At 43.0% G+C, this 20,479-nt stretch overlaps 1 protein-coding gene across 7 annotated transcripts; it reads left to right on the top strand.

Annotated features, from left to right (window-relative positions):
* Positions 1–977: 977 nt before the first annotated feature.
* LOC120903412 (dehydrogenase/reductase SDR family member on chromosome X) lies at positions 978–20,021 on the top strand. 7 transcript variants are annotated; one of them, XM_040312831.1, is made up of 6 exons: positions 978–1,020; positions 4,412–4,708; positions 18,005–18,112; positions 18,202–18,384; positions 18,452–18,659; positions 19,426–20,021. In XM_040312831.1, exons 2-6 carry the CDS (start codon positions 4,528–4,530, stop codon positions 19,820–19,822), a joined length of 1,077 nt encoding a protein of 358 aa, XP_040168765.1. In that variant the 5' UTR covers positions 978–1,020; positions 4,412–4,527; the 3' UTR covers positions 19,823–20,021. The 7 variants fall into 7 exon arrangements, with proteins under 7 accessions (XP_040168765.1, XP_040168761.1, XP_040168766.1 ...); XM_040312827.1 differs by having other exon boundaries at positions 982–1,092; XM_040312832.1 differs by lacking the exon at positions 978–1,020 and adding an exon at positions 1,150–1,167.
* The last annotated feature ends 458 nt before the right edge of the window (positions 20,022–20,479 follow it).

The raw sequence follows: 20,479 nt of genomic DNA, 5'->3' as shown, positions 1-20,479 counted from the left end.
TCTCTATCTCCCTCTCTCTCTGTATCTCTCTCTTGTTGGCCTGCTCACGCTAGAGCACGTCGATCTGACGTTCTCCGTTCTCCAAATCGTTCCTCAGGATGCTCGGTGAAAGCAATGGCTGAGTTTTAGATTTGACCGTAGCATAATATATCACTGGAAAAAACAAAAATACCCTTATAACATCTACTATGTATAACTAAGCATTGTATCCATTAGTTTCGATACACTTGCCTTTATGAAAACCTGTTTATAAATAGTGCTACGAGTTTTTTTTTTTACAATAAATTAACTTTTTGTTACATGTTTAAAATTTTACAATACATTGGAAATTTGGGCACGTCTCATGGACGTAGATGACATAGTCAAATATTGTTTTTTTTTATGATATCCAAGATTTTACGTTGTAATTTTATTTTCGGCTTATCTCATATAACGGTAAATCAATCGTTTAAAGGTGAACTGTTGTTAAGAGAAGATTCAACATAACACACTATTTAATAAAATAAAAAAGGTTAAAATAAATAAGTTTATGCTTTACTATGTGTTGAAAATGTTAATGCATCTCCTGAATTTTACAACTGCCTTAATTAGGCTCAAATAACTTACGTACCTAAACCGATAACGAAGTTTTGTTGGCTGGGTTTACCGGAACAAGCGCCATCTATCGGATTATCCAAGATGCAAGCCTTTGACAATGAATAGATTTCAACGAAGCTTGATACAACCTTTTCTTTAATTTACTTTCAAAATAGCTATTTTTGTACGAGTATAAAATACTTGTATCTTGTAAATATCTGGATTAGATTTGATTTATTCTATATCTTACAGAATCTAACAAACATTCAATTTTAAAACGAAATCTTTCACTGCCTTTAGTTTCGTTCAAACCTAACGTTCGTTTTGACGTTTGTTTCGTTAAATAATTTTGCTTTCATTTTCTCCCCCTTTTTCTTCTACTCGTCAACAGCTGGTTTTGTTTGGGTTGCAGCGATGAGCAGTTGTTGTTTGATTCGGTGCCGGGTAACAGTGAAGAAAAAAAACTTCCAATTGTACATTTCCGCCGTCATATCATTGTGTAAAGAAGCATAAACGGTACGGTTAAAAGTATTTACGAAAAACAAAAGAATTTAGATGGTTGAAGCTGCATTTCGGTTAATGCGATTCAAGGTGATAATGATTCAGTGCAGACAGATTGCAGTGCTAAATCAGAAGTCATGAGGAATTGTATACAGTGCATATAGTGCAGCTGCCACGTGGCTTTGTTATCAGCAAGGGTGCAACGAAAACGGTTAAGAATGTTTAGGAAGCTGCTTCTTTATTCCATCACCACAGAAATAGTAGAATACTCATCATCTTTGTGTCTTCCTTATCATGGTTTCCAAAACAACAACAAAATCCATTTCAATCTCCAGCAAGATTATCGTCTGTTCAAAATAATGACGCTCAACAACAAGCGCCCATTTTACGCAAGAATCGAACCGTAGAGAAGAATTCTTGCAACGTCACTGTGCAATCGCATCTTCAAAGTTCTAGCGATTGGGTAAAACCCGAACTGCCTACTGCGCCACGCCACAACCGCAGCGTCTGGTCCGTTGAACACACGTTGAACGTGCGGAAGGGAACCGTTTGGAAATGAGCTTTTTATGTCAGTGCGCACATTACAGCGAACCACGGAAGGGAGAGAAAAAGCCGGCACGGTAGGCACAGCGTAAAGTTAAACCACCGTGATCACAACAACTACAACTGCTTAAGAAAAAGCGCTTCCCCTTTCCCCAACGCCGCTATTAGCGTCCTCCTGGAGGGGAGGAACAAGACGCGAATAGAACGGAAACTTAATCCATTGGTAATGTATCACCGTCATCCATCTTCATGTGCGCGATTCCACGCCTTAGGAAGTGATTTCGGTACACGTAATTGGCTTTCCGCCGTTTGGACATTGCAGACTTGCTGACTGACTGGCGGTCGTTGCGTTTTAAACAGGGGGAGAAAAAAACAAACAAATCCGTCCCCATAAATCCAATTAATTGTGTCTTGCTTGCCCACCTGCCTCCTGGTGGCATCGGTGGCGTCTGCCCAACTTTGACGTCAAACACCGTTGCCAAAGATGTTTGCGAACAGTTTGCTGTCCATTCTTGCCATAATGATGAGGATGATGACGATGAAAAAGGTGGTACAAAATAAAATTACACATCGATGCGAGTTACCTTTTTATCACACAGAAGCGTTTGCAACATTGTTATCAGGATGTTTTTCTTGTTATCATGATGTCTTTCTTGCATCATGGTGCAGTGGAATGCTAAATCCTCCCGCGGGCTCGATTCGATAAAGACTGACTACATTTTAAGAGATAAAAGACAACAAATATAAATACAAAATTTAAAAACAATCTAAAATACAATTCAATTGGCAATTCGAATTTATAATTGTAAGTTACATCTTTTCCGTTGTTGCAAGTTAACATTCGTTACATCAACGACAAATGTATTCCAAACTCTCTGCTTCTCCGTAACTGCTTCCCTCGTTGTGTTATCGCACACTTTTAGTCTCTTATCTGACTTTTTTTTAACTAATTTGAACCGAAAAGCCTTCACCGAGGCGAGAGAGTGCGTGTGAAGATCACGGTCCGTCACCAATCCGGTCTGGTCGAAGTTCGATTGCATAAGCACACCCTCAAAACGGGGGATGGATTTTAGGTTGGGTTTTTGTTTATCAGCTCCCCGGTAAACAGGTTTGACGGAAGGTGCAATGTCCACCCTTCGGAACCTAAACACAACCAAAGACGGTTAAAAGCGTTTGGAAAGGTTTTGCTCTAACGATGTAAAGCTTGCTTGAAGGGTTTTGAGCGATCCGCGCGCGAAGCATTGGCATTGGAAGATGACGCTACAAATAAGTCGATACTTGCGTCGAAAACATCGCAAACACGATCGGGCTAAAAGCTAGAGAAGAAGCACTACAAACAAATGGGAGCGATAGAGAGAGAGAGCAATGAGAGGAAAAAAGAGCACCCGTCTCGTCTTGCTAATGACTTTAACCTTCACGCGGCCATGCGTGTTGTACCTGAAAATCTCCAGCCCCACGGCAATAATTGTTCAATTGTACACGAGTGGTGGCGAGATTTCGTTTTGCAGCTAACGGAGAGCACAAGCAAGAACACACAATGCCTCATCTTGCGACTTTGAGGAGAAGAGTCTTGGGAGTCTTGGCAGGCATGGGTAGGCAAGCAATCGTTCGCTTCTCATTTCGCACGTGAAGTGGTCTGCTGAAGCAATAATAAAGCATTTTCGGGGCCGGTACGGTGAGGCTGCGGCGGCAATGATCTTGCAATGAGGCTGGGTGTGAAACATGATCTGCACAACGCTGTTGATGATGCCTTTGCTAGCTTGAATTGTTATGCAAAAGCTCTTTTTTCGATGGTTTCAGCTGGCACCCTATAGTTCAAGGTTGCTGCAGAAGAGGTTGCCGAATTTTCTTTTCATGGTAACGTGACTGTAAAGCATATTACGAAAGCTAAAGTTGTCTTAATTTAATGATATTTAAAAAAAAAAAAAATTATTCAATTCCTTTTAGCAAAATACTTGCTATCTTTGGACAAATCACAATCATGGTAAACACTCTACCTCGACCTCCCCTCCAACTTCAAACGCTCTTTCCCTGGTTCTTGCTCACTTCATTTCCTGTTTGTCCAGCTTGTCAAACAGAAAACTCTTAGCGCACGATCCTCACAACAATACGCAAAAAAAAAGTCCAAAGCTTATTTTTCACCTCTTGCTGCAAGCGGACATCCCAGTAGATGGTGAGTTTTTGTGTCGTTTGCTTTTTTTCTCTCTCTCTCGCTCTCACCGCTCCCATTGTCTACCGCACCGCGCTTACGATCGGGTTCGTCGTTTGCGTCACGTTCAAGTCACCGTGGACGGGGAAAATATTCAACGTGCAAACCTCCAAAACCGACCCCATCGGCGAGCCGAAAAATCGAATTTATTCATCCCCACTCCACAAGCGTGCGGTTACGACGACGGTTTCTGGTCGGTGCGCTTATGCGCAACCCCCGTGTGCAGCGTACGGTCGCGCGATCATATGACGTTGAATCTTCGACCGGGACGGTGCTCATGTTCCCGTGGCTTTCCAGTTGAGGTTGTGCGGGCGTGTGCGTGCCAGTGTAGGCGAACCATTTCTTGCTGCACGTGTTCTTTGTGGCCGTCGGGTAGCGGAAGAGTGTGCGTGTGTCTGTGTGTGTTCCTTGTGATTTGTGACAAGGGTGGGAGCGAAAGTTATCCAGCAGTGAAGAATTCCAAAATTCCTCAGACCCTTGATCGCGGTCATCCAGCTGCATAACGGGAGTCGTGAAATTTTTCGAACCGAAAGCGGGCTGTGTGTTACTCTTATTCTTTTTCTCTCTTACTCGATATTCAAGTGGCCGAGTTTTGGTGCGCAGTTTTGATTGCAGTGTGCTTCAGTGGTTCAGTGCGTCCAACCAGTGTTTGTGAATCCCAGTGAGAGCTAAAATCAAATTGAATTCCAACTCACAAGATGGGTCTGGTACTGTTCATCGGACTGCCCGTCGGGCTACTGTTGGCCATCTTTTTCTTCATGAAATCATCGAAAGAGATGCCGAAGAACTGGGCCCAGTTTGTGTGCGAGGTGCGGATGCAGATCTGCGGCTTCCAGGGTCTTCTGGACGATTTCATCATGCGACCGCGGAATAAAGTCGGTAAGTAGTCGGCAGGTTTTGGGGTGGGGAGATCGAAAGATTCTCGCTTGCTATACCCATTTCCATGGAGGGAGGTCTACGCTTTGCGGGAATGGCTGGTAACAGGTTTCCGTTAGATTCGGGGAGCTTATGCGATGTCGTGTGTGTGCTTATGGTGTGTGTTGTGTGGCAATCGGTTCGATACCTCGAAACTTCCACGAAAAGTAGTAGACGCATGCTGCCAAGGCTGCCCAAACGAACGGTAGACAATTGTGTAACTGGCGAGAGATCGTGTGCTCCGTAAGAGTATTTGGAGATCGAAATTTGAAATTATGTATGTAGGCACCGGACACTGTAGGCATTACTCCCTTGGACGGAGGAATTGGAGACGAAAGAAAAGTGAAAGGATTGTCGTGGTCAGAGGTTGTCCAGTGTCAGCCTGTTTTTTTTCTTTCCTTCTTTCTTTACACGATCCCTCAATATGATCATGAATTACGATTATTTTCGATTGACCCTGATGCTGCTAGGGGTAGTGCTCGGCAGTAAGTACTTCATACGTTGTTATGGCTTGTTTTGATTGTGTTTAATGGCTTCACTACTCTTTATTGAACTTTAACAGTGCTGTAATGTTAATGATTCTGTTTGTGGGGTCTTATTTATTGTTTTATTGCCTAATGAAAGGTCAATATAAAATGATTGATGGATGGGTTTTGTTTTTTTTTTAATTTTTATTGATAAATAAATATTAAATCTCATTTTTTTAGAGGTTATTGTTAAACTGTTGTACGCAAATGTTAATTAAACGAAGGTCAAAGTCATACAGAAACGCACGCTCATCGGTGCGCATCGTTCGAATTAGCATCGCTTGTCATTTCTACCAAGGATTGATTTAATGTTTTGTATTTATCATTCAATGTAAAAAGCCTTTTCATGTCAAGTTGCGTTGGTCGGTTGGTTGTATCAATCTGACATTGAAAATGGTTTGTTATCTACACAATAAATTAAAATAAATAAATAAAAAAGTATTATCGTCTACATATAGTCACGAATGCTACCAATGAAAGCACGATTGATGAACAACTGTATATATTTACAACAGCATATTCTAGCATTGTAATAAACGATTTTTATCATTATGTTAGCATCAGACATAAATTGGTTTATCTTAAAAACGTTAAATAACGTTTTGCTAAACGGCAGCTGCAAGATTCGCTCCATCCAAAAGAAGTGGTCTACAATTGTCACTAATGAATGCTGACAAAATTGCTATTCACATGGTATTAACCGTCATCGTCTTGTTCATCTAAAAATTCCTTAATAAAACATTGTTTTTTTTTTGCTGGAACTTTTCAAAGAAAACAATGGACAACACTTAGGTCCATAAATTTTCTGTCAAATTATTGTTATGAAAAAACAGTTTAAACTGCTCGAATGGGTAAATAAATGAAAGCCGCTAAACGGTAGGAACCCTAGCGAGGTTTTAGGATATTGTCTTTCAACAAATCTATATGATTAAACCAAAATATATTTTTTGTGCTTAACAAATAGTACAGTCGTCAACTTGCAAGACTTAACAACATGCTCGGCATGGTTTCTAGACCCGAATGGACCGTGCTCTCTTACCTACTATCCTGCTATGATGATTAAGAAGTCACTGAAAGCCAAGTCCATTAATTTGTGGAACAGGCCGGCTTTGACCAACAACGGTTGCTGTGCCAAAGAAGAAGATGAAGAAGGGGTCAATATGGATAAAGAGAGCTTTTAGCAAAAGTAATATGTAACCTTAATTATATGAGGGCCAAATAAAACCAAAAAAGAAGATAAATGTGAGAAGATTTGCTTGATAAGCTTAATCCATTGTTTGACAAAACTGCGGCTTTTCCTTTGCAACAACTTTGCAGTAGTTGATGTTATTGGGCGGTCTTTATCATACAAAATGTACTTAATGGTATGGTGTTTTTGCTATTCTGATAGCTAAATTAAATTGTGGTTTTTTTGTATTATATAAAGCTATTTTCAACCAGTTGTTTCCATGCATGGTTTTATGCATTTAATTAGGGATGTTAGTGCTTATTTACATCTAATGGACCAAACATAACAGCAATTATCACAATGCATCGAGTGGCTTTAACAGGCATTTACTTTGAGTTGGCAAAAATGCCACAACTCAATTACTGTTCATTTTCCAACGCCGGTAGCTACATTAAACTACAGTGTGAAAGCGTTTATAGATTTTATTTCTGGAAGCAAATGCAAACCAAAACGCCACTGCTTTTTGTGGTTTTGTTCCAGGCAGTGGTTAGGTAGGTGGCGAACAATCTATCAATACCAATCAACCCTTTTACACCGCACAGGTTGTGGCTATCAAAACAGGGGGAAAAGGTAACAGATCCCGCGCTCATCCCAGTGTGCAGATAATTCGATGAACAATCGTGATTCTCTTCCCGGGCCGAAGAGTTCACAATCAACATAAATTACCCCGGTGGACAACCGCACGGGCGTGGTACAACAACAATCAGCAAGAGCATAACGATCGGGCTCTCTTCCGCTCTTTCCCACCCGGCTATTGCGTTCTGGAGCACGTCCACGGGTTGTCACCGAGTGCATTGTTGCTGCTAACTACCGGTTGCGATTGCATTTTCTGATTGTGGGCTTGCTAATGTCAGCTAAAGGGGACACGCATTTCAGTTACATGCGCGTTACGGCGTGATGATACAGATGCATTAGTTGGCCGTGGGCGCGTGTTTGCATCACGAACCGTTGACATACGTACCACGTACCAGTAAAGCCCAGCGTCCATCGGGCAGCTAGTGTTAATAGCTTTTTAATTAGCTCCACTGTTCGACGCGCAAGCTGGGTTTCCCGGCATCCCAATCTACGCTCAAATGCGTTGAAAGCCATGTCCCTGCCGTATAACGCATCATCCCTCCACAAGTGTGGCCCCGTCGGGAAAGCTTTTAGTGTGGGCATTTTGTGTGCCACCATTTAGTGCCGGTAATGGTTAAAGCTGTGCCCCGTTAGTGCCAGTATAAAGTGATCCGGGGTTTGCACCTAATCGAATGCCTCAATCAGAGCTGCATCCGGTGTGTACGGGCGGCCAAATCGCTGCATTCTCCCCCGCGTGAGTTGGGTTGAGTTGATGCATTACGAATGCTGCAGGAAGGATGCACATTTGCAAAAGTCAGCCAGTGTGGACGTAATCAACGAAGATGCAGACGCTGCAAACCCTTTGCCAAACGGTCACATTGTTCAGGTTTCAGGGGGATGCGATCGGAAAGGTAGTGTTACACGATGGGATGGGTTCGCTGCTGAGTGCATTCTTGTTTGCCGTCGGTCAATAAGTATAGACCCCGTGTGTGTATGTGTGTGTGTGTGTGTGTGTGTGTATTTGCCGTTCGAAGATGCACAAACAATCCATCCATTACCGATGGCCGAACCGGAACCCTTGACACCCTGCTGGCCGGCGGGGATGCATACATGGCCAGATTGCACGTATGTGTTTGTATATGAGAGCGATGCGTTATACAAACGAGTGGTAAATAGCCATCGGGCTCAAACAGTGTCCGGATTCCTCTGCGAACGTCAATCGGTACCGTGTACCAATCGCTCTAATCTAATACGTTCAAATGCATTACCGTGCTGTTCGTGATTTGTGTTCGGTACACACTTTAGCGAGATTGTATTCTGCTACGATGGTTGTCCAAAGACTCTTTCTCAGAAAAAGGAAGAGGATTTCTCGGATAAGAGGACTTACAAAGTATTGAAATATACTAGCTGCTTTATTGTTTTGCAATAATCAAACATTAAACAATTACAGGTGCCACATAAAAGGCATTTTCAAACCGTTCAGACAATCATGGAAATTTAGAGATAGAGAAATTTCCTTTACAGTAAACATTGGAGATAGAGGACTTACCTTGGATTTGCGCAAGGAATCATTTTGAGAAGGCAGAGCGATTAAAAAAGTAGTCTTAAAACAGGCTTAAAGAGTTGAAGGTTCATAGCCCGGATATCAAATCTACGCAAGGTTCAGAATTTGTCTTACTCATCTTTCGAAGAGTCAACAAGTTATTCAACTAAGCGGTCTACACCAGCATATACAAGCTTACTGAACTTTTTACTGACTACTGTACTCAGGACTAGTGCAATTCAGTCATTCCGACGGGATAAGTGATTGTTTAAGGTCCTGCTATCTTTACATGAATCGAACTTTTTACCAGGTTGCCACGCATAGTCTAATGATGCACCAGAATAATAACATTCTCAAATTTGACTCAAATTTATCTTGAGTTAGTGTAAAACGTGACCTTGGAGTTTTGATGACGACAAACTTACTGTAATGCTACACTATGACAACCTTATCAACAGCGCTAACAAAACATTATGCTTATTCTTGAAATCAACAAGGGAATTAAACGACCTGCATTGTTTCAAATCTTTATGAAATGTTCGTTGGTCTGACTCTAATGTTAGAATATGGTTCAATGGTAACATGTCCGCACATGGCCTTAATAAACAATAATGAGATGGTCCAGGAAAAACACACGATTCGCTTTCAGGAAATTAGGTTGGACAGTCGCATCCTCGTTAACCTGCTTCAATCAACACTGATACTAGGAACAATTTAAATGAGAAACGGGAACAATTTAAATGAGAAACAGGAACAATTTAAATGAAAAACAATAGTTTCAATAGCAAAAAATCGCTACATTTCACCACCACAACACGGATGATTGTAAACCAACGTTAGTAAAACATATCTAATCAGCTTCCGAAACCTCATTTAACCTTAACACCTTCCATACACTCCATTTTCAGCTGCATCTATTTATCATTGAATAGAAAACAATCAGAACACATAGATTCAATCGCCCATATTGCATATCTGCACCATAATCAAGTATATCCGCAAGCAATTGCAAACGTTTATCAGCAGCTGGCCGGTGTGTTGGTCAAACAATTTAGCTCCCTCACTCCCTCGCTGCCATTCCCAGGGGTTGGTTAATTCCAGGGATGGGTTGACCCCAACTACTCCCCTCCCGTAACACCATGCATCCTCCGCACCACCGCCAATCCGATCGGGGTGAAATCTTCAGATACGGGTGCGCATCTCACCCCTTTATTGAGCCCATTATTGGGTGCCGATAGGCTGGATAAACAGTGAAGGGAAACAATTTCCCGGCTCAACGATATGGTTGAGCCGACAGAAGGGTCTTGCATAAGTAGCGTCGATCCCTTCCTCCCCTGTACACCCTCTTTTCACCACCAGCATTGCAAAACCTGCTCCAGGACTCCTGGCACAGTCGGTGCGCATTCTGAATTATGACCGGCGCAACCAACAAACCCGTCAATGGTGGCAAAAGAGCGTGATTTATCATTTTCCCGGCCATACGGGTGGCTCCTGCTTTTGGGTGGGATGGGAGAGTTGGATCAAGGTTGGAGGGCGAACACCCTTATCGGCGACGCAATCGACACGGTTATGCTAAATTGGGTTTTGCAAATGAGGTTAAGTCCATCGAAACGATGCGTTACGGCGCAATTGGGTGGAAAAACGTCGGTGGAAGCAGACACACATACATACTGTGAGACCATACACACACACACATACGTCAAAGAATCAGCCGAAAAAGCAGCCGGAGAAGGGTTGTCGATATGTTGCCAGTGCGCCTCGTTCTAGCCGAGTGTGCATATCGTCGAAATGCAATTTGCGGAATGTTTTAGCATCGGTGGTTTTTGGCGGAAAACGCTCACCGATACCTGTACCTTGCTCGTAGGTGCCTGTGTAGGTGAGGCTGTGTGCAGTCAAGCGGTCAAAAAACCCATCTCGCCACTTCAATTGGCAGCAGCAAAAAGCGCAACGAGCATACGGGATTTCCACCGTTTGCTACCATCACTGCCCCCCTACCCCAGAAGACCAATACGTTGTGTTTTCAACTTTTAGCTTGGGCCGAAATTTCTCCCATCCAAGGCGATGAAACATTTGCATTCAGACGTTTTAACTTTTTTTCCTGCCCTTCCCCACCGGTTCTGCGTGGTATTCTAAATCCCTGGCCCGTGTGGGAGATAGCGTATCGGTTAAATTGAAAAACTGCAAACGATTTATATGCAGTGGGGGAAAACTGTTCGCTCTGAACGGTTTGCAGGGCAGGATTTTGGTTGATTTTTAAGGAACATTGTGGGCTTCTAACATCCCTCGTTGTTCGTCTCGGTTATACCAAAACAATCGCATTGAAATCAAAGTGGCGCGATGGTTTCAGATAGTGAAAGGATTTTGCTTGCTTATATAGTACATGCAATGGATGTATCTTGCTTAGTTTACCCTTTCTATACGGTGTCATACGCAAATATAAGACTAAACATAGAAATAATAACGTCTAACAACTAAAAGCTGTGAATTTTAGATTATGTTTTTGAGGTTCGTAGAATTTTGTGATCGAAGCTGTTGTTAAAGATGGGAGAAAAAAATAAACTCTTCTCGAAAAAAAATAGAGGAGGATGGGGCAAAATTGACACCCTATGCATTATTTGACATGAAGGATAAATTCCAATGCACAAGTTGTGTTGTGGTTAGAAGTGTTTTATTAATAGCATGTAAGTCTGTAATTAAACAAGAAACAAGAAAAATACCTATTAAGATTTAATAGCAAAATGATGGATTTTTACACTTGGAAAATCTTCTTCTTCTTCTTTGGCTCAACAACCGATGTCGGTCAAGGCCTGCCTGTACCCACTTGTGGGCTTGGCTTCCAGTGACTAATTGATTCCCCCCATAGCAGGATAGTCAGTCCTACGTATGGCGGCGCGGTCTATTTGGGGTTTGAACCCATGACGGGCATGTTGTTAAGTCGTACGAGTTGACGACTGTACTACGAGACCGGCTCACACTTGGAAAATAGGCTGTATATAATATCGCAGGGATGTGTGGAAGATTTAAATGGCTTCTTCTTTTGGCTCAACAACCGTTGTCGGTCAGGTCAAGAGGCCTGCCTGTAGCACTACTTGGGGGCTTGGCTTTCAGTTACTTATTGATCCCCCCATAGCAGGATAGTCATAGGGGGCATAGTTTACATGGTATAAAAAATATATGGCATTTCTATATAATCTATCTGACCGTTCAGTTAGACATACAGCGACAACGTCGAAAAATAGCTCTAAATTTCACTTTGTGTAGATCAAAGTAGCTCATTTGACTCAGTCAACCAACTTGTTTTATATTTGAAAACACACAAAAATAGGTTGAAATGTGTTCAAATCTAATTTTTTGTGTTTGGCATTAATCTGGCTTGTAAAAAAACTAGATAATTCGATTATTTCGGATGAAGCAAAATTGTCGCGCGCGACGAGTAGCTCTGTTTGCAAAATTGAGCTACTTTTTTTCGCGCGCGACGTCTTCGCGCGCGACGTTGTCGCTGTATGTCTATTTGGACGGTGACGAAATTAAAGAAATTTAATGCATCCTTTTATTAATAAAGCAAAAAATGTATAAAAATGTATAAAAAATGGTGGTGTATTTGTCCATCTTTGGAAAAATTGGAAGGTTTTGTCGATAGTTTTCATTCATATATAAAGAGTAAAATCATAGAATGCTGTAAGAAATAATTGTGTAACTAAGACAACTCAAAATAATATTCAATAATCTGCTTAACAAGCCCATTTAGCCCTGCTTTCCCTTCAATATATTTTCCTTAACATGTTGGTAGCCTTATTTTTGGCATGATTAATGGGTAATTTCAGTTATATTTACATCTAGAACAAACAAATAATGAGCTGAAGGGGAACGTGAATCAAAATAGTTGGATGAAGCCAAATGGTCACCTGCTTTACTGGCAAACGAACACGTTTAAAATAACTTCTAATGAATGAAAAACATAAAATACAGTGTTTCATAATCTAAGATTTGTAAAGTTTCTAAAGCGAATTCAATTTAATGGTTTAATGCAATGTAAATAAAAAAAAACTGGAAATTCAAAATATTTCGAATCAAGTGCTATATCCAAATACACACTAAATAATGTCAACTACTAAACAATTTGCATAGCTTCTATGCAAATGACTTTCTACGTAGCAAAATAAACAACACCCAATCGTTTGCCATCTTTTGTGCCCTTGCAAACCTCTCCACTATCAAAGATTTGTGCATCGGGTAATTGTATACTTTTTAATCGAACCGTTCTGTAACAGCGCAATACAGAAAAGAAAACTCGCCTTATCCATTAGCGTGCGGAGAGCTAGAGCAAAGCTAAAAGAAAGCACACAAAGGGATGAACGTAGCGCAGATTTAATTATTCGATAGCAGTGGATGGGGAGAGCCTGGCCTGGAGGACGAGGCATTCATTCCAATGCACGATTTGTTTAGTGCTTCAGGCTATATCCTCACCAAAGAGTATTTGTAATTCCACCTTTTTCCGATCCATCGGAACTGGTACAACGACTAGAATACATTTTGCAGGCTGCTGCATTTGCATGCACTTAAAATACCCTCTCTTTCTCGGGGCTGTTTGTGTTTGCAGGAACGTCGGTGGCATCGGCAATGAAGTCCGTTCGTCCCAGTCATTAAGGTTTATTGTGATGCCAAAAAGCTGCTCGATGCTGGAATGCTTTTGTACACATTTTAACTCACTCATTTGCGAAAGCGGAAATACCTTTCAACTTTTGTAAAACCCGCAAACAACAACCAACGCTCATTTATCGTGTCGTCGGGCGCTTGGAATGCTGTTGCTCGATGCATTTGCTTGGGCTGGTTTCCCCGCTGGCGGTGTGTGGTGCTATCGAAGTGATTGGAATTCTTTTTTGATTACCGTGAACAAATTGCCCCCCACAACCCGCCTCCAAACCCGCGGAGGCACCTACACACCTACGAGCATAATTGATTGAATCAATTTTTCATCTCCATTCACTGGTGGGGCGCGCCTGGTCGGGACTCTTTTAGCGCTGCACGTGTTGCCATGACAAACGCAACAACAAAAAAAGCATGACGTTAGCACACACACACACACAAGAAATGCGCCACGAGAGTCCCGAAATAATGACCAAACCTCAGTGTAAATCAGTTCCGTTGCTCCCTACGGGACATTCGAAACACGATCCATTTTCCGATTGGCGCGTATCCGATCGGTGTGTGAGACATGAATTTCAATGATTAAACAATCATTTGGGACCGGCAAGCCCCGACAGTGCCTTTGTGAGCTTTTGTAGATGAGGGTATGTGTGTGTGTGTGTGTGTCACCAACGTTAAATGCAAAATTAATTGCACAATTTTCTCCCGGTGGTGTTCGTCGTATCGTTCGTAGCGCTTTTTTTGTGTTGCTTTGGTTTCGTTTCATTTCGTTCAAATTTGACACCGGAACACGGAACTGACTTTTGCCTCTTCGGCTGTCGCCCGGTTGGCTCGGATGTTTGCGCATGTTTCAACATGCCTGCAAGAGTGTGTGAGAGAGAGAGCGAGAGAAAGAGCACCCGTGAATGCTCTGGTTCATTAAGAGACGAGGTCACAAAGCTCACACATACACACAATCACCTGGCACACAGGCAGGCAGACAGGAAGATTGAGCCAATTCCCCCAACGCGCACGACACACAGCTCGAGGGCACATACCGGAAGCGAAGCGAACAGGAACCACGACCATTACCGACCGCTTGTGTGGAGGGAGGTTGTGGTGGAATGCAGGAAGGGTGCAGCTTTCCCCGGGTTTTTCCACATTCTACCGGAAACCGATAAAATGATCCTCCAACGGAACCACACAATACCACACAATCCCATGGCAATTGGCATGGGGCAACGGTTGCACCGATTTGCCCGGGAACGCTCCCCTCACACTCGGTCAGATGGGATGGGATGGGTTGAAGGGTGGGGACCATCTCCACCGTGCCTGATAGCAGGAATATTATATGTATCGCTGGCAGGCAGGCAGCACTTCTAAAGCAAATTAAAGCCAGTGGCCAGCCGGTGACTTTCTCTGTTGGCTCGCTCGCTCCTCGCTGGTCGCAACATGGACATGGACACAATTTGCCTCTTTTAAATACTCGCAGTGAGTATATGTATATGTGTGTGTGTGGGCGTTTTTTACAAGCATTGGGGACATGCGAGCTTCTCGCATTTACGGTACCGGCTTATCTGCCTCTTTTTTATTCTTATTTCATTGCTGCTGCTGCTGCTGCTAGACCACTTTGCGCTCGGATGCAATTTCCGGATGCTGCATCAAAGACCGAGGGTATTACTTTTTGCATCCCAGGGCCTCCCGGTAGGCTCGGTAATGTGCTGCAATCGTGCCGCGTGCCCGACCAGGGATTTGGTGGTGGCTTCGGCAACGGCTAATCTTAATCGAGAAGTAATTAGGGAATTCTTTGGACATCATTTAAATCGAATGCAAGCTTATGGTTTGCTGGGGGTTTTTTGTTTGCCTTGTACAGTTTCAATGCGGTCGCTGTAGTTTGTGGTGACTGCAAAATGGGGCCTTTGTACGAAGGGGGCTTAGCTTTTCAGCAGGAAAATGCATTTGAGTCGCGTGAATGTTTTAGAAGGATTTTCTATTCCTGTACGCTGATGGATTATGGGAAGATCATTAAGTGTGGAATTGTTGCAGATCTGAGCGCCGTTAGATAAAGCGTGTAGCTAAATTGGTACATTCTAGGCGATGATTGAATAGCATTGTGGGAGAAAATACCAGTGTGATGAGAAATGATGGAATGACGCTTTTGCCTGCTATTGAATAGATTATTGTATTGATTCAGGAAGAGTTCAGCGTAGCTGGGAATTTGTTAAGTCTACCTATGTACATTATTGTATTGGTTAAAAATAAACAGAAAAAAGCTCTCATATGGCATCGTTCTTCAATCTTTCGTACGTTGTTTAATGTGCTTATGTTCATCATTCGGTAACGTTACAAGATAAAAGCTAGAAAGGTAGATGTTGCGGATTTAACAGTAAATTTAGTTGTAAATAGTCTAATCTCCCGAGTCATCGCTTTTGCTGCATCGCATATCTATGCACCATCAGGTCTAGAGAAGATCTACGGGTTGTTCAGCATCGCTCCATGTCGGCTGAATTCAACACTGTTTCAAATTGCTTTGAGTTTATTGTTTCAACTCAGTGCTTCAAAGAACGGCCGGGTTTCTGCCGTGGCCGGAGTGGACTGTGATAAAAGGCTTGACTTTGCTATGTAATATTTTTACCCATCTTTATTACACCGTATGATCCGTTGAAGATTAATTAATACATAATAGTGACATCAATAATTATCTAACAGTGTCACAAGAACATGAGCAATCTATTTTCTGCCCTGATTTCACAAATGAGATTTAGTGAGACACAAATTTGCCTGATATGCCTCATCTAAAACTAAAACCTTGAGTTCGAACTATGTTCTTCTAATGTTAAGTAATTAATTCCATGTTTTAATCTGCCAAAAGATCCTAATTGATCAAGCACAATGAATAAAGAACAGAAGAGCTTAAGTAGCATCATAAAAAGCATAAGCATTTAAGAGTAGAATGTAAAATTAGTTAAATACATAACTTTGACGTTTTAATTGTCAACCAAACCGTATCTTTCCTTCGCACATTATTTTTGAGTGCACTGAAAAAAGGTGTTAATACACTTGCATTAAAAAAAATCTTCAAATATTCCTTCCTCCCATCCACGCGAAAGTTCATAAACAACGCATTAAATTCATACCGTATAGCAATACATTTTCATCGTGCGCCGTATAATCCACAAACTTTTGTTAGCCCATTTTCCACCCCAAAAAACTCATTGAAATGCATCGATGTAGACAGACAAAAAGAAGATTATTAAAACTATACAACCCAGTGCCGCCATGGAACGCATCGAACGCGCATCATCGACACCAAATTGAGACTTATTTCCTACCGCCCCATCGGGAAAGCGAAACACACAAGCATTGTACGAAATTGCCACTGTTGTCCATTGCCATTTTTTGTTGTTGTGGGGAAAGTGGAAAAAGAAAATGCATTCATTTGTGGGAAAACATTAAAAAAAAGTCCAAAACCTTAAAGCCAGTCAACAAAACGTCCATAAAAAAACACAAAATGGAAATGAATGTTGCATTTTAAGCTTCGAGAGGCTGCTCAATAGAAAGGCACATAATAGTTTTCACCTGTACCAAAGAAAAAACAAAGAAAGACGAAATAAGTGAAACCATCATGCTGCGGTATTTAATACCATCCGATCTGTTTCCGCCAGAAATCATCCCAATGGTGACTATTGCAATATTCCTGCGCTGCTGCTGCGGCTGTTAATCTCTTACTCATCATTGCATTTGCAAAAGCGTGGCCGGTACCACGAGGTCGGTATCTTTAATTTTTCACAAAAATTAAGCCCTCGCCGTACGGCTGACGCGCGCGCAACACACGTCTCTGCACCTATCCCTCAATTATTTGGTTCAATTACCATTGCTCAAGTAAAACGACCTACAAAAAAGCACACAGACACACACATACCCACTTTCGATGCAATACTGTCACCCGGTTTTGGCGCCCTTCATTTGCACGTGTGGCACACCGTGTCGCTGATGCCATCGTGATCACCGTTTCGCCTCTCCTCTTCGTAGTGTGGAATTAAAATTTTAATTTTCCACGCTTCACAATATTGATCAGAGCTTTCCTTCTTTTTTCCAAAGCGCCGCGTGTGGGTGTACGAGGCGCTCACACGATAAAGCATCGGGTGATAACAAACAACCCGAAAAAAGGGAGGAAAAAATCGGACAAAAAAAGAAAAATCCATCACTCCATTTGCGCCAACGCCGGGGAGTTCGAATTTTTGTTGGGTGGAATGGGAGGGAATTTATTTGGATTCAATTATAAAACCGGTAGAACCAGAAGGAAGGTTGTCGCATCAGGCATTTCTAGCACCATCTGGTGGGCCCGGGGCTTGTTTTGTGGTTGCGTGTCAATGCTGCCGGTGTCGAAGGATTCCAACAGGCCGCGCGAGCGCACCGGGGGCACAAGCTGGCGACGAACCATTGCTATTTTTAATCAGTGCCAGCAGCTGTTGCTGCCATACCTACTACACCCTTTTTGATTTCACCTGGATGGGGTGCATAAAAAATACAAAACAGGAGACAAAGAAACTGCGCAACCCAGGGCAACCTGGCAGGGAAGTATAAAGACATTCAGAATGATATTAAACGCGCCTCAGTCGTGTTGTTCGTTCTTCGCGAAGCCTGAAAGATAGTGTGGAATGTGTGATGAAACATTTGAAGCTTTGCGTTGCCGGCCAATATCAAACACTTCCACGGCAGTCTGGTAGTCAAATTTATCATTTGTTTCATTTTTTTATCTCTCTCTCTCCTATTCGCAGAACTGTACAAGCAGCCGGGAAAGATTGCGCTCATCACCGGTGGCAATCGTGGCATCGGGCTGCGCATCGTCAAGAAGCTGGTCGAGTGCGAAATCGAAGTCATCCTTGGTATGTGTAGCGAAAACGGCACCACAACAAGCTTTCTTTAAATGATTCCTTTTGCTTTATTCTTTTCTTTTTGGCATGCTACTGTGCAGGTGTACGCAATCCAGTCGATTCCCGGAAAGCGGTAGAGGCGTACCTGGAGCATGCCAAAATCCCGGTCAGCAGCTGCAAGCTGCACTACGAGCAGCTCGACATCGGCAACATGAAGTCGGTGCGCGAGTTTGCCACCAAGATTAGGGCCAAGTTTGATAAAATTCATCTTCTCATCAACAATGGTAAGTGTGGTCTTGGGTAAGCCCAACAGTGAACCCCACATTTAAAGCTTTTATTTAACCCCATCAGCCGGTGTTATGAGCGTGCCGTTTAAGCTGACCGACGAAGGCTTCGAATCGCACATGGCCATCAACTATTACGGCCACTTTCTGCTGACGCATCTGCTGCTGCCCCAGCTGAGGGCCGCCGGTACGGCTGAGTGTAAGGCGCGCGTCGTCAATGTGTCGTCCTGTGTGCACAAGATTGGCGAAATTGATTACAACGACATTAACAAGGTGTAAGTCCAACATTTATGTGTTATTCTTTAGGTTTTCGACTCTTAGGTTTATTCTTAGTCCCAATCCGATTCCAGGAAAATCGAAATCATTAGTTCCGTCTGGAATCTGGAGTCGGCTGGAGTTGAAATCGCCTGAAGTCGAGGTCGTCCAGAGTCGGATTCATCCGAGGTCGCAGTTATCCGATATAGGAGTCGTCCGGAGTCGATCAGTGTCTGGCTGGTATTTAATTTTGCTAAGATTTTTCGTCTTTTGTTTTGCGCATGCACTACGTAGACATGCCAATTCCCGTCGATTTCGGATTTCAACTCCAGTTGACTCCTATTTTGGCCGACCCCACCACCGGACGGTTCCGATTTTGGATGACTCCGACTTTGATTTTGACTTCGAATGACTCCGACTCCGGACGACTCTCTGACTCAGGGCAACTTTGACTTCGACTTCGACTCCGGACGAATCCGACTCCGGACGAATCTGACTCTGGATGACTTCCACTTCGATTTTGACTCCGGCTCCGGACGACTTGGATTTCGTACGACTTCGACTCCGATTCCAATTCCAGACGTTTCCGGACGATTTCGAGCGGCTCCGGATAATGCTGTTCGGAGCTACCTTCCGGAGTCTGTTCAGAAATTTTCGGATTCGAATCAGTGTCAACTCTGAATTTTTATCAACTCTACCCATCGCTATTCCATACAGTATTTAATTTTTATTTTTGAAGGCTCACAATTATAATATCATTATTTAATTACTCTTTCTTGCGTGCAGTAAAAACTACTACCCAGCGGACGCGTACAACCAGAGCAAGCTCGCCCAGGTCCTGTTCGCCAAGTACACGAACCTGATGTTCGAGGAGGAGGGCATGCCGGTACTGTCCTACTCGCTGCACCCGGGCGTCGTCAACACGGACCTGTTCGAGCACTCCAGCACCAACTACATCCCGTGGGTGCGGGCGCTGCTGTTCAAAAACCCGGAGGAAGGCTCCCGTACCGTGGTGTACGCGGCGATCGCACCGAAGCTGGAGACGCGCGGTGGCTGCTACCTGAGCAACTGCCGGGAGGCGGGCAGCCACCGGTACTGGAACAACTCCGTCCAGTGTGAGAAGCTGTTCAACTTCACTTGTGATACGCTCGGCATCGATGATTTCTTCTACAAGGGGAAATAACATCCCCGCAGGGTTGCTAACGGGTACATTCCCTTATTTTTGCGATTCCTTCCACTGGTAACATCATGTATTACCTTACATCACGAAGAAGCTGACGGGGAAGATTATGCTTGTTGTTTTTTCTACATCTTTCTTTTCGAAAAACAATAATGAAAACTCAAGAAACGTTTCTGTAAGAAGTAAGTAATGTTTACAAGTCTTTTTGTTTTGTTATTATTATGATGGCATAAGTAACATCCGATTTTAAGGCCACGAAGACAACATGTCTTCTATGGGTAGATAAAGCAATTACAGCTAATTAGAATTTTAAACGCAAGAAGGAACTAATTTTATGGTAAAGCTTCTGCGGGACTCCTTCTCCATATACTTCACCAACCCACAGAAAAAAAACAGGGATACAAAGCAACAAGGCATGCGAGCAAAAAGGGCAGCGCCAACCAATATTTGGCTTTCGCATTAAAGGGGTTTGATTTTCCTTCCGAGCCCGAGCAATTTCCTGGAAGCGAGTCCCTCGTCCTGGTCGTGGCCGTTTAAAGCTCATCGCTACCTCACCGCCGCAGGCACACCTGTTTAGCGTGTTTGCATAGGACGTGTTCGGATTAGGGTTGGAGAAAGGGGTTTTTTGTTGTTCTGGAATTGCCCATCGCACAAAACCCC

This window comes from Anopheles arabiensis, chromosome 3, assembly GCF_016920715.1.
Source record: "Anopheles arabiensis isolate DONGOLA chromosome 3, AaraD3, whole genome shotgun sequence".
NCBI classification, from domain to species: domain Eukaryota; kingdom Metazoa; phylum Arthropoda; class Insecta; order Diptera; family Culicidae; genus Anopheles; species Anopheles arabiensis.
The sequence above is the reverse complement of the archived record's forward strand: the minus strand, read 5'-3'. Positions and strand labels throughout refer to the sequence as shown.